Here is a 14,765-nt window from a genome sequence, read left to right on the forward strand (position 1 = left end):
GGCACTACTTCAGATCAGGTTAATACCTTACATTTATGGCAATGACATACATACATACATACATACATACATATTGTGCAAAGAAATACTGCGCAGCATAATGTAATATAACTTACACTGTAAATCTTGGCTCAAACTAGAGCAAAGGCAAAAATATCCCAAGTATTTTAAATATTAAATACAATAGTTAAGCACTTTGTGCCACACTGATATAGATTGCATTATATTCTGTGGAGGCAATATACATTATGGGTATAAACTCTACTGTTAAACACTACTGTATGTACCCATAAACCACTTTCAATAACAGTATTAAGCAGGTCAATACATGTAATTGCACATGGGTAATGAAATAGTGGATTTCCATCTGAAACATAACCGAGAGCATGTTTACATTTGTACTATATCTAAATCAGGCATAATATAATTTAAACATCTGTGGGACAACAAATAGGATTACATCTTCATTCCAATTTTACATGTGTGAAAGTATTCGATATTCGATAATTAAACTGGAATACTAAGTGGCCTGAACCCTGCATACTGTATCTCTAATATACACTGTACTGTACCATAACCCCTATTTTTTACTGTACGTGAACATAACCTGTCTTCAACAAAAGCTATCTGGCTTGTAATCAATATCTTTAGAGAACTAACAGTGGTAGAATAACCCCTATTGTCTACAAGAGCTGTCTGGCCTGTAATTGATGAGGTTACATGCATGGATGCCAACATGTTGATTATGTATGAAATAGGGCTGTCAATCGATTAAAATAATCTAATTAATTACATACTCTGTGATTAATTAATCTAAATTAATCGCATATATAATTTTTGCTGTGAAAGTATTTTAAATATTTAAATTCAAATGAATCATTGAATAATCAGCATTAGTGACATTAAAGTTCAAAAACTCCTTTATTATTATTTTCACTGTTCAAATAATTGCCATAATAATCTATGATATGACCTAATATGCTGAGGAAATGAATTCAAAGTGCTTCAAATTCAAATAAATTCAAAATAAAGTGCTTCGGGAAGAAGTTTTTTTTTACATACAAGGCATTTCAGGCCAAAGATATAACCTAGGGGACACAATGAAAATAAACACTCCCCTCAATGTCAACACTTATTTCTTTGTATTGATGTGCGACTATAGAGTTGATGTACTCCGGTGGTATGCAAATTCCTTGCTGCAGACATTGCAGAGGACTTTATTTTCAACACTTTATTTTTTATCAACACCATCAGGCCGTTTTTTAAAAGTAAATGTTCCAATCAATGATCCAGGCAGCCCGTTTTCTTCTCTCTCCTTCATTTTACAGTCTAATTTTTACTGACTAGAACGGCTCGGGGGCAAAGGTCATACGGAATCGATTAATCTGCACTAATTTTTTTAATCAGTTATTTTTTCTCAAATTAATTAATCGAAATTAATCAGTTATTTTGACAGCCCTAGTATGAAAATGTTTCTTCAGAATTGGTTTCAATGCTGTTTTCTCCTCATTAGCATTATTTTTAAATGAGTCATGGGAGGAATTTAAAGCTCTTTGCTACACTCCTCTTTTGCCTTGAGGCATTTCTAATCAGTGTACGGTGCCAGCCAGAGAAAAACAGAGTGGCGACACTCCCATAAGAGACCGTAGAGAAGGATGGCAGCGCATGTCCATTTTAGTTTCCAGGTTATGAGTTATGAGTTTTGGAACTGAAAACAGCCAATCACTTGGTCAGTAGTCAATGAGTTATTGGATTACGCCCTCCAGGATCCAGAAATATTTCCCATCCTCCTGCGATACAGCCGTTCGGCACAGGTTTTTTTGGAACTACTGATCGCTTGGTAGCAACATCAAAGAGTGTCGCTACTCTCTTTCTATGGCTCTGGTGCTAACAAACCTCTTGCAGGAAGCATTTAATAAATTATTTGTCAGGGGCCATGCACAGTTCAAGCCATGTACCAGAGTTAGCTATACAGCTAATTTATATCTGTGAGCACTCTTTACCCTGTTCTCGAAATTCTTTCAAGCCTCCTCACTTAACTGTCATGCTCAACTGCAGGTACCTCATACACCTCAAAACATGGACTGATTGGGAGAGGTCCATTTGTAATTGATAACCGCTCTGATGGTGGAGCTTCAGACAGATGCTCTGGCATAGCATTATTCGTCTGGTCATTACTAGGGGGCGCCAAACCTGAGCCCCCCGGAGCATCTTTCAAAGGTTCATTCATAGTTTGTGCCTTCACAATGGAGTCAGCCTCGCATCCTTCACCTATGGCAAAGCAATAGGTTGAAATGAGGTTGAGCATTTTAAGACCTTAGTTAAAACACAGAGTCTTTATCACTCATACCTAACCTTGCTCTTACCACGAGCGCTCTCGTGTCCTATCCCCTGACATGGGCTTTGGTTGTCAGCAGGTGATGAGGACATGTTCCTGTTCTCAGACCATTCTATGGCCACAATCCCTGAGAGATCAGAGGTGCCTGTAGGTTAAGAGGAATTTCAATTTCTTTCTCCATTGTTACATCATTAAAAAAAAATGTTGATGATTGGAATGCATGCAAGAGGACACCTTGATCTGTGTCAGCCAGAGTAAATGGAGAGCGTGAGGGATCCTGGATTGAGATTTCCACAGTCTCTGAAGTTCCTTTGATGTGATCAATCTGGTCTAAAGCATCCTGTGATGCAGGCTACAAAGTGTTTATGATCAGATCTCAGATCTATTCACTAGAGTGTGATACAACATGTTGTACTTATTCCACTGCTTGGTTGAATTCCCCCTTGTCTTACGTAATTGATATGTTGTACATAAACATTCTAAAACTTGAAAGCTAACATTTACCTCACTGTCTTTGTCAGAAAGATCTCCCTCATTTGTGTCTTTGAAAACTGGCTGCGGCACTGACACAGGCCATTGTGATGGTATGCGATGCAGGTAGCCATATCCAATTCCACAACCTAGGCTGAACAGCAATCAGAAAGCCCTGTTTAATGCAATGTTAAGAGATTACAGTGATTCTGTGGAGAGAATTCAATGGAAAATATTATTGTAATAGGAATGTCAATGCCAAATTTGACCACTTTATTTTGTCGCTCTGACTAGGAAGTAAATGAATACTCTTAGCCCTGTAGGGCCGAATTATTTTATAATAGCACTGATAAGAATGTGGTGTTTTGGCTTCAACATCAAAGCTTCCTTATCATTTTACCAGAGGCATAACCAGAGGAAGTAAAAGAACAATCAAGGACTTTTAGCATAACTGTTAGAAATTTTGCTCTGAGGCCCAAGACTTATGCCACTGAATTGTTCTTTAGTTGGTCTGAAACAAGGCAGTTGTGGTCCTTCAAATAGGGCTCTGGGGTGACCAAGAGTGTCTTCTTATGTAGCACAATGTCAAAAGATGATTAAAGCACATGAACCCTCTCATTAATTCTGATACGTCAGGTTGGTTTGTTCCTGTTTATAGACTTACCTGCCTTCTCCACCCCAGGCACCATTGGGGGTAACCACCACCTCCCTGCACTGGTCCATCTTAGTGTTGTACACAAGAAGCTTCAGGGGCTTCCCCTCACAGGATTCAATCATGGAAAAGAAGTCCTCAGACTGTGAGAGTCAAAAGTCACAGATAAACGCAGATTGTTGTTGCACTGCACTCTGATGCTGCTCTATTATTATAGGGTCTAATATGGTCTGAATATGGAAGGGCACAACATGCAGACATCACTTACGTCTTGCAGCACCTGGTCTGCTCCCACAATGTAGTCGAGATATGCTTGTAACCCAGCAAGAGCTGCTGGAGAATTTGGTTCCACATCCTAAAAGGGTGCATCAAATTTTCAATCAGTGCATCTTAATGTATATTCCAATGCATTTTGAACATTTTAGTTAGTAACACTTTATACTACACTCATTCTGTACATTTCATTTCATACATAGTAGACCTATAGCACTGTAATAGCCCACCCATATAACACCCATAGTGTTCTATTTACAGTATTGCAAATGTACATACTGTCATGTTTTTTATTCTTATATGTTAAGTGAGTGTTAAATAAGTGTTGTACTTTGAGAGCTAAAAAAATTAACCGGAGTCAAATTCCTTGTTTGTTCACGCAAACCTGGCCAATAAAGCTGATTCTAATTCTGACTCTGGTAGCATTTCCTGATTAAATTTGAAGGGCCTCACCAAGACATGCCAGACATTCTCATTGGCACCTTGATAACTGCAAAATCTGACACTGGCACCCAAAAGGCCTTGGCCTCCCCACATATTGCTAGGAACAACTTCCAGCTCTCGAATCCTTAGTGCCTTTGAATTATAGACTTCCAGTTTGACTGGTTTCTCCACATTGGCTTTGAGCAGATCTTTGAGTGTGTCATTCTCCTTGTCCTTTGAGAAAGAAGACTACATTAAGGAATGTTCTGCACAAACCTTAATCATCTACTTACATAAAATAATGTTTTTGAGTCATTCATGTGAAACTGTGAACTTCCACATGTTTTTAGGAAACTTACCAGTCGAGTGTTCCCAATTGATAAAATAAAATCAAAAACGGGTTCTAATCCCGCTATTTGTGCTGGTGAATTCTCTTGAATCTGTGAATACACAAAACTTGTATTTCAATTTCAACAACTGATGAGATCTTCTCAAGTTCATGCTGATCCCCAAAACAGCTCACTCTTTTCTTTTCTTTAGTTTAATATAGACGCCCTCCACCTCCGCCTACTGTTGACTGATTTGCTCATAATTATAGGCCATGGGCAGAGATGGGAGCAGATAATATCTAGATATTTGCAAATGCAGCTATCCATGTCCTGGAAATGAGCCCTGCCAATTTTATCTGCCATCTTAACTCTGCTTCCTGGAATATTGCCACCATTATAATTCATTATTAGGCTAGGGCCTACTATAAAACACAATTTTGGTGAAATTAGTTGTGGGGCAAGTAGCCTAAGTTGTGTGACAAACAGCTGGTTAGTCTAAACTTCATTGCATTTTCTAACCACAACAGTGGACTAAATTCGTAGAACAAGGTCTGATCAAAATTTAGAAGATTTCATAGGTCCAAGATGGAAACTGTAATTTCTTCTGACTTGCATAATGCCAACAGACATTAGCTTAGCTACAGCCACAAGCTAGTGAGAATAGAGCCACGTCATGCTGAATATTATATTACCATATTAAGACTTGATATTACCTGAAGGATAAAGTTGTCCGCATGCTTCATTTACTCGCGTTGGCGTAAAGGGAGCCATGGAATGTATGTGGATTTTTTTTAACAGCGGTTGGTTGGTGTAGCCTCATAACACACATCATTTAGGGATACCTGCACTACCTGCTAGTCTACGGATGTAGCCTTATGCAAACACAACATATCCTGATGGGAGAATACTAACTCTAATAATATATGTTTTTAAATAATTCTTCAGAGATTTTGTCAGCTCGTAGGCTAGCCTAATGCTCATTCAACAATACCTCACATCTTACCCCATGAACATGATAGCCGCCGGTACCCCCTTCCGTCTTGAAACTTTGTGTCAAACCCATCTCTGGATCAGCCAACCATAAGCGCAACTTATGCCAGGTGTAACTATAGTTTTCCAAAGCGATACTGACGCAAAGTGGGCTGAGGGGGCATACGAGGAATTTGCGCAAATTACCGTGTCAGCTCACGTACAGGACAGCAGAGTTATCAGCGGGGGATGCAATGGGCAGGGCTATCCCCAAACCTATGCGGTATAGGCTTCAGTATTTTTCGCTGTGCTGGAAGCTTCGCCGGACGACTTGGGCTCGGGCTAGCCTACCTTTCGATCTGATGCAGATGATATCATGTGGTTGTGTTGACGCCTTTGTGGTGAGACATTTTAATGTGGATTATAGTTTCATATCACAATTTATGAAATTAGCTATGGCATTCTTTTGTAAAACCCCGTTCAGCCCTATACAGACACACAAATTCAGATGTCAGATGAAGTTGATTCACCAGATTACAGCCATCCCATACAGAGACTTAACATATCCACAAGCTTGAACATATTCCAGTAAGCACATCTATGTTAAATAAATATATTTCCATCTATGTTAAATAAATATATGTCCATGTATTCATCAATATATTTCAAAATCTAAGTAAATATTCAATATTGGCCACTCTCTTATTTTCTGCATATTATTAAATATATTTAAATATTTTACACTAAGAAGCATGATCACATGACCCTTCATGGAAATTCTGACCACATGATCTATATATTTCAGACATATATTTCTGTAATATAGTTCATATTCTATGGTTTGATATTTTCAGCATTGATCAGTAGCCTACATATTTCACTATTGCATTTACTTAACATAAACCAGTATCAGTATAAAGAGAAAGAAAGACTTCTTATCTGTTATTCAATTTTATTGAATATCTCAATTTTTGTTTTTGTTATGGAACCTCAGTTCTGTCACTTTGGCATTTATTGCCTGGCCCAGCAATCGAGCTGCTTCAGGGTGGCCTCTGAATAAGACAGAACATATACAAATAGAACATACAAAATATTAGTGACACAAATTACAGATGCTAAAGTGCAGAAACACTGTTGTGTATCATGATAATTGGACAGAAATACAAAGGGAGTCGGAGAGAAAGACATACAAATAAAATAAACTCACCAATTATGGCCTTAGTCCTCTCAGGGTCCAGGCATTCCCTCTACTTGCCTCCTAAAAAATAGCATCAATTAGGTCCTCAGTTACCTTTCTGTAAACCCCAAAAACCCCACCCATCTCTGTCTGTGAATATATTTTTTTTCTCTTGATTTTTCTGGGATCAACAACAAGGGAACACACAATGCCCACAGAAATTCAGATGTGGGTCATTCCGTGTCAAATCAGATAAGGTTGTTGCTGCACCGTCTCAGATTTTGTTCAAACCTTGACAATATCATCAATGGGTCCTAAAACCAAGGCCTGTGAAATATTTCTGTGCAAATTGCATGTCTTCATATCTTTTTCAGACCTTGAAATTCTTTAATTTTTACAGCTTGAAAACCATGTGCCATGTTTGGGCATTAATATCTTGACAAATATTTTCCCTAACCTCCTCAAATTTTCTAGGGTGGAAGACCAACTTATAAAAAGCATGTGTAAACAATTTAAAGTCTGTACTAAATGTCTCCTGACATTCGAAAGGGCCGTATATTTCGGAAAAATATGCATAAAAAATGTTTCTTTCATTTGGTATCACTATTTCCAGTTTATTAATGTTTTACCACAATTTGAAGTCTCCTTTTCAAATGACCATGACAATAATAAGGATACAACAAGGACAACATTAACAAAGGATTATACTTCTAGAGAAAATACTGATTGTTGGCAGGATGTGTCACAATAAAGGAGTTTTGAGACCATCAATATCACTTTTCTTTCACTGCCTGTTTTTTTCTGAAACTAGGGATTTCTATAAAACCAATGTAGCGGGGGGCCTTAAGCACATTTTTGCGCAGATTCTTCTAAAAGTGTAGCCTAGAAATCTAGACGCACCCTAGCGGCGGCAAATTCATTTGCTCAGCCTGTACGTCTAGTAGCAAACCATAGGGATTTCTATTGGCTTAACACCGTGGATGTTCTCCAATCACAGCGCTCTATTTCGTTAGAGAGTTTAAGGCGGGCTTAACAGGATAACGACAGTCCTGTGATGGTGAACAACAAGGAAGGTGGCTATGGCGAACGAAGAGCGGTTGTTTGAATCGGCGTTGGCGTCAACTTTGGAAGAGTTGGACTTGTGCTTTTCTTTGAAAGTTGAGCAACACAATGCACTTAAGTCATTCCTTTCGAAGAAGGATGTATTTGCCGTTTTGCCTACCGGATACGGATATGATCGTAGCGCTGGCCTATTGCATGCCTAGGCAGTTTGAAAGACAATTCTCTGCCTGCCCCTTGGATTAAGCGAGGTGAATGATTTGATGCCAGACTATACATTTCAATGATATAGGATGGCCCGCCAGGCTACTAAAAGTGCCTAATTTGGCACAAATGTAGCTTAGGTCGTACTGAAATGATTTAGCTAGGGCGCCGGAGTCAACTACCCTTGGGGCCAAGATGGCGGCCAAATCCAATATGGCCGCTGCCCGAAAAGGGTTCCGGCTATAACTTAACATGAGTTACAAATGCAAACTTGATATCTTTTTCAGCTTAATTGATCATGGGAAACACATAGGAATGTTAATATGTATGACCCAGTACATCTGGACCCCTTATTCCTTTAATACCAATATAGCCGCTGTCCAAAAAAGCAGTTTTGGCTGTAGTTTGGGGCCTTACACCCCATTGTTTGTGCAAATTCATCTACAAACACAAAATTGACACAGATGTAGCTGAGGGCTTACTGAAATGATTTAGCTGAAATTAATATGGCCGCCGCCTGAAAGGGATTCAGCTATAGCTTTTGAGCCAGATGAGATACAAATACAAACTTAATGTCTATTTTACCTTTTTTGACCATGGGAAACCCATAGGAATACTTACATTTATGATTGAGTATATCAGGACCCCCCAAATTCCCTAAATTCAATATGGCCTCTGTCCAAAAAAAGTGTTTTGGCTACAAATGTTGAACCAAATGCGCTACAAATGAGTATGTGGTGTCTATTTTATGTTTATTGACCACAATAAGTCTATTGGCATATTTATATTTATGCTTGTCATATTTATATTTATGCTTAAGTCTGGAATCTGTATTCTTTTCAAGACTGTGGTTGAAAATATATTTTTTACCACAACTTTGAAGGTTTTCCTCAATGCTGATTCATTTCCTTATAAAAGTGAAATGCTTTCAGTGCACCACAGATGAATACATTTCAAAGTGTAATCATAAGAAAGAATAAGACACAACTAGAAAAGCATTTCCTGAAGGAAATACAGTACATGAAAATGCAAAAATATGATGAGTTCATATGGTTAAATTATTTGCTTGGTAGATAAGGTTTAATATAGTTGGAATGACTGAACAGTTAAATAGGTTGATAATTTAAATGGTTAAATTATTTAGGCAGATAGTTGACAATAGCTAAGAGTTGGAATGGCTCCAATGTTTGCTAGCAGTAATGCTAACTATGTTAACAAAGATAATAATGTTAACCAAGTTACTATGCTAACTAGCATGCTAACAATGCTAAAATGTTAACTATGCTAACCATATGACTTAGCTAACCTAGCTAATCATTTTTAACAGTTATGCTAACTATGCTAACTAACATGTTAACTATGCTAACCATGTGACTTAGCTAACTTCGCTAATCATTTTTAGCAGTTATGCTAACTATGCTAACTAGCATGCTAACATGCTAGCATGCTAACTATGCTAACCATGTTACTTAGCTAACTTAGCTAATCATTTTTAGCAGTTTTGCTAAAAATGCTAATAATGTTAGCAATGTTAGCAATGCTAACATGCTAACTATGCTAACCATGCTAACTAGCTACAGTGGGTAGGAGTCATAGTTGATGACAAGTAACAGTTACAATGGCTGAACAGTTAAAAAGTTCAGTAAGTTTAAAGGGTTAAATTGTTTAACAGTGAAATATTGTAGTGATGACTTTTATTTTGAAACAGTTTTTGGCAGAGGAAGCAGTTGAACTGGATGTGTAGTCTTAATAGAGGCAGTTTGTATGCTTAAAGCCTGAGACTGGCAGTTGATGCAGGTGGCCGGAACACCTGCCATAGATTTCTAATTGCTTAACGGCTCTATTGTGATGTCCAGCCCAGTGTTAAGTCTATGGGGAAATTTTGAGTAGTTTTTAATTAATAGTTTAAAAAGTATAAAAGTTACAAAGCTGAAAAATACATAGCACCCATGTCCTAAGTAAGACCTACGCAACGCAGTTTGAATGAAGTTTCTACGTTAAACGGTTGAAGCTGCATTAAATGCGTTAGAATTGTATGTTTTTGTAACATACAAAAAAACAACAGTGAATTCTCATTATTACTCACGATCACCAGATCTCTCATCGTCTCCACCGTCATTGTTTGTACAAGCACCCTCACATGCATATAGAAGTGCAACGAACTCCGGCTTATACAGCATTTGCAGTGCTCTCTATTTTCAATTTCAATTGAAATTGAAAATAGAGAGCACTGCAAATTGCTTATAGAGCGCCAAAACATTAGACATGTATCATGGCGCTTTACAGAGTGTAGACAATCAGAGAAAGAAAAGAAAAGAAAAGAAAAGAAAAGAAAAGAAAAGAAAAGAAAAGAAAAGAAGGCCCATGGGTAACAGGGGCGAGGACAAAAAAACCCTAGAATTGGAGATACATATAGGAAGCAACCTCGAGCAGATCCACGACTCAAGGGCCTGACCCATCTGCCTAGGGTCAAATACAGGACAGTAAGGTCTGTATACATGACAAATGCATATGATAGTCAGGTGTAGAGAATAGGACATGGTGTTTAAAGCCACCTGAGGTGAAAGTTACAAGAGGTGGGATGACTACATATCTGGTATGATAATGCATTAATCCTAATTTAGTGTCAGAAAGTTAAAAAAGTCCAGCGTTGGAATGGTCCAGGGGGAAGGCGGGTGATGGATCGCTAGGCTGTATGGGCCAGGACAGGGCTGTACAGGGCCTCTCTACATGCCATCTTGCAGTGGAGGAGAATGGTGCAGGCTTTACTGGCGTCTCCGAGATTAGTCCAGTAAGGTTCCCAAGTCTTGCTCATAGAGTCCCGATACCATCCCCATGCATTGAACTCTGGGATATCTTGCTGGACAGTGGTTGCCTGATTCCAGTAAAAGCTTGCCTGCAGCAGTGCTCTTTTGATGTGCTGAATCAGTGCAGCTTGGGTGGGAGGCAGGTTCTCGGGAGACTTGGTACCATTCGAGAAAAGGTGATGTCTAGCTTCATCTAAGCCACTGGAACCACAGCTCTTGCTGTACATGACAACCATACGCTCCAGTTTTTGGACATGGACGTCATTGTTGATCTGTTCAGGGTCCCAGGTAAGGGTAAGCAGGGATTCTTAGAGATCTGGTGTTGCCTCCCAAGCTGCCCAGGCACTCTTTTTCCCATGGCCCAGGAAGGCTGAGGTTGTGTCACAGACTGTTAAAGCGTGGACGATCCTTGCTGATTTCGTGAGCAGGAATGTCCTTGGAGTTCTACTTTAGTTCTTGATCCGGTTCCTCTGCGTTGGTGAGTTTGTGCTTTGAGGTTCTCCTCTGGATATGTATCAAACACAATATCCAGTCGCGTGACAGATTCATAGCTCATGTGTGACCTCACAAACCCAGCAATACTACTAAACCTGAAGAATTCTGCCATGTCTGCATCAGGCCTGGACTGAAGGGAAAGGAACAGTTGTGTGATGAGCGTCATGTTTTGCTTCTGAATACCATTCTTTGTTTTGTGCTTGGCTTTTGTGTCAGGTCAATTGGCAAATATCAGTATGTTTGCCCAAGGAATTATATCTGTTACAGGCTTAGTGACCTTGTCAAGTCGCTGCTCTACATAGGCAGCATGTAGGGCTACACCAACTTTGTGAGCAGTATGAGCAAATCAGCCACTTCTCTTTCCATAATATCTTGGGTGTCAAGTGCTATGAGGTCATGATTTGTTGATAAGAAGGGATTTCCATGGGTTTCCATAACCGGTAAAATTTGACTGAACATGACATGTAAGCTGTATGCCTCTTTTTTATGATGATGATGATGATGATGATGAGCTGCTTTCATACACAGCTTGAAACTCTTGTACTAATTCTGGCACAGTCAGGCCCTGCCAGCATGAGGGCTTCAGGGTTTTCATAAAGTCCAGCTGCTCCACCACAGTCCATACAGTCAACTAGCATTCTCTATATTTGCTCAAAGTTGCCCAAATCTACTGTATGCTGGAATTCTGACTCTCCCTCATATATGCCTTCCCTACATTCTCAATTTTCAAATTGGTGAGAATATTTGGAAAGTAGAAATGATCAGGTAGTTGCTTTCTTGTAAATGCAAATGTAGGATCTAAACATAGGCAATCACAAATGTAAGCATTCCTGTGTGTTTGTCATGGTAAAAAAAATAGTCATTACGTTTTCATCTTTAGCACATTTGGTTCAAAGGTTGTAGTCAAAAACCCTTTTTTGGACAATAGCCATATTGGATTTGGGGACTTTGAGGATCCACATATACATAATCATAAATATAAATATTTAGAGATTGGCATGGTGTGTTTTTTTGTTAGCCTATTAGCTGGTTTGATTTGCATTGAACTCAATGAGCATCAAACCAGCTAATAGGCTAACTGAAAAACACACCATGCCAATCTCTAGGTATGGTGAAGGGTATGTGATGATGTGGGGCTATTTTAATTCCAAAAGCCAAGGGAACTTTATCAAGATGCACAGTATCCTGGATCCATGAAATAAGTGGCCTTTAAAAATAAAAAAAATCTGCCTGCCTCTATGGGAATTTAACATAGGGGTCAAATACGTATTGCCCCTGTAATTTAAGGAAGAACATTTATTTATTTACGATAAATTTTTCATTCACTAAGAAAATTGGTGTCCTTAAAGATTGGATTTTTACTCATTTTTTAAATTAAGGCATTAAGATCAATTTTTAGTCAACTTTAGCATGGGTTCAAATACTTATTCTCCCCACTGTATCAATTATACATTTGTATCTCATCTGGTTCAAAATATGCAGCCAAATCACTTTTCAGGTGGCGGATTTGGCTGCTATCTTGGTCTCAGAGATCACTAACTCGGGCGCCCGGGCTAAATCATTTCAGTATGCCGTCAGCTGTATCCGTTCTAAATTTGGTGCTTGTAGATAAATTGGCGCAAACAATGGGGTGTAACTACAGTCAAAACTGCTTTTTTGGACAGCGGCCATATTGGAATTGGAGGATTAAGTGGTCCAGATATACTGGGTCATAAATGGGTGATTCTCCAACTATGGTACTTTTTCTGTCCTTGACATATATTTAAAAAAATAAAAAACATTTCTACTTTTTTATTTTTTTCACACTTACTACATATTTAGGGGAACCTATATATAAAAAATCATTGTTCAATTATGTTGTTTTTTATAAAATATAAGACATTTTATATGCGTTTTTTACTATTTTGCCTCTGTCCCTAGGCCAGACTTTGGGTCTTTGACCTTATCTCACTTAAAATCTAATACTGATATAATTTTAAATTCAAACAGAAAGTATGCATTATAACCCAATTCATTCAAATCTACTATTTGTTTTTATATTTCTTTTCGATTTGGCATATTTTAAACATGTTAAACACTTGTCCCTTGGGTTCACTGTCATTTCCACACCTCTGCATAAAATGCAATCCCAGGCTCAGTATTCTAGATTTGTATACTCATTAACCATAGCAACTGACACTCCAGAGGGATCCACATGGCTGAATGAAAGAATGATCCCAGCAGAGGTTAATACATAGGAGATATATCAAGGTAAATATGATGAAATACCGCGAGTATGTTTAACCCTTTAACTGGCACTCCTTGAAAAAAGTGTTGAAAAAAGTGTTGCTCTATTAGGCTGTAGTATGACAAATCAAATTTTTTTTTTTTCAAATTACCCCCCATTTTTTTTTACGAGCCTCTACCAAACGGTTGAAGTGCCTGTTGATGGTAAAAGTCAGTTATCTGACTTTGGTATGGGTTTGTTTTTTTTTGCATTTGGAAAATACACATTTGATGACAAACAATAGAAAATGTGAATAAATATCATAAAAGTGCTATTTATCATGTAAAATAAACACATTGTAAGAGCATTGTTTGAACAGTCTCTGAAACATTTCTTAAACAAATAAACTGAAACTTAATTATATACCTGATGATGCAACAGCACCATTTTTTAGTTTGTCAGAACATAAACATACATATACATTTTATGTAAGTGTATTATGTGGATTTTTAGATGACCGAACGTGTGATGTAAATATACGTGTCTGCAAATAGAAGTGTGTGTGTGTGTTAGTTTCAAAGTGTGAGACTTTGCTTTCAAAATTGATCATAATTCACAAAGCATTCCTGTGTGGCATTCAGACACAAAAAGACATCACACTTGTCACACTTCCACCGAGATACACCCTTTGGGCAGAGTTGGCAGCGCCCACGGACGTCAGAGTGAAGAGGCCAGTGTCCTGTGTTGTCGTAACGCACCTCTGGAGGTGGCTGTGTAGGTCTGCGTCTCTGTGGTGTCTGAGGAGGTAAGAAGGACTGTGGTCTCCGGACTCTTGGTGGTTTGTTTGTTTGTTTCAAACTATACGCAACAGCCAGACGGAAGCTCTTGAGAGGCATTGGTTTCTCTTGCAGTAAGCCACAGTCCCTCTTGTACACTAGCCAGGAATTTGAGACACACAGATCACAAGTGCATACCCAAAGAGTCGGTAGTACCACCCACATGCCTTTGCTGGTGTTTTGTACAAGTGTACAAGCATGTCTGACAAATCGATGCCTCCCATATGCTCATTGTAGGCCGGGATGAGTGAAGGGCATGGCACAGTGATCTTTGTGCAGGAATCCTTGCTTCATTTTTCAACATTTGAAAGCGGATTCACCCCATAGGCAGTGCTCAGGAGATTCACACACTTCTTGTCATACCACTTTACAGCCAGCAGGCCATCATTAGACACATAGTCGAATGATCCACGGCCTTGTTCCTCCAGGGGCTTGTTCAGCTTCAGTGGAGCTCCTCCTTTTCGGTTTTCACGGACAGTGCCAATGCACTGAATGCCAAGAGTTGAATGCAGGCTCTGGAACAAGC

At 38.8% G+C, this 14,765-nt stretch overlaps 1 protein-coding gene across 7 annotated transcripts in view; it reads right to left on the reverse strand.

The window, feature by feature from the left end:
* Positions 1 to 422: 422 nt before the first annotated feature.
* Positions 423 to 14,765, reverse strand: part of gorasp1b (golgi reassembly stacking protein 1b) — a 41,253-nt gene continuing 26,910 nt past the window's right edge. For 2 of the 7 annotated variants that reach the window (XM_076290522.1, XM_076290523.1), the window contains 10 exons: positions 6,663 to 6,713; positions 5,807 to 6,507; positions 4,517 to 4,597; positions 4,188 to 4,391; positions 3,730 to 3,816; positions 3,474 to 3,604; positions 2,843 to 2,963; positions 2,573 to 2,690; positions 2,367 to 2,483; positions 423 to 2,271 (listed from right to left, as the gene is read on the reverse strand). In XM_076290522.1, coding sequence (XP_076146637.1) covers positions 2,036 to 2,271; positions 2,367 to 2,483; positions 2,573 to 2,690; positions 2,843 to 2,963; positions 3,474 to 3,604; positions 3,730 to 3,816; positions 4,188 to 4,391; positions 4,517 to 4,597; positions 5,807 to 5,833 — 1,122 coding nt within the window. In that variant the 5' untranslated portion in view covers positions 5,834 to 6,507; positions 6,663 to 6,713 and the 3' untranslated portion in view covers positions 423 to 2,035. The other 5 variants (XM_076290521.1, XM_076290519.1, XM_076290518.1 and 2 more) reach the window with 5 other exon arrangements.

Source organism: Alosa pseudoharengus, unplaced genomic scaffold (assembly GCF_046254945.1).
Source record: "Alosa pseudoharengus isolate Yale_2024_CS ecotype anadromous, Long Island Sound unplaced genomic scaffold, YU_APseudo_1.1 YU_APseudo_1.1_scf_18, whole genome shotgun sequence".
Lineage (NCBI taxonomy): Eukaryota > Metazoa > Chordata > Actinopteri > Clupeiformes > Clupeidae > Alosa > Alosa pseudoharengus.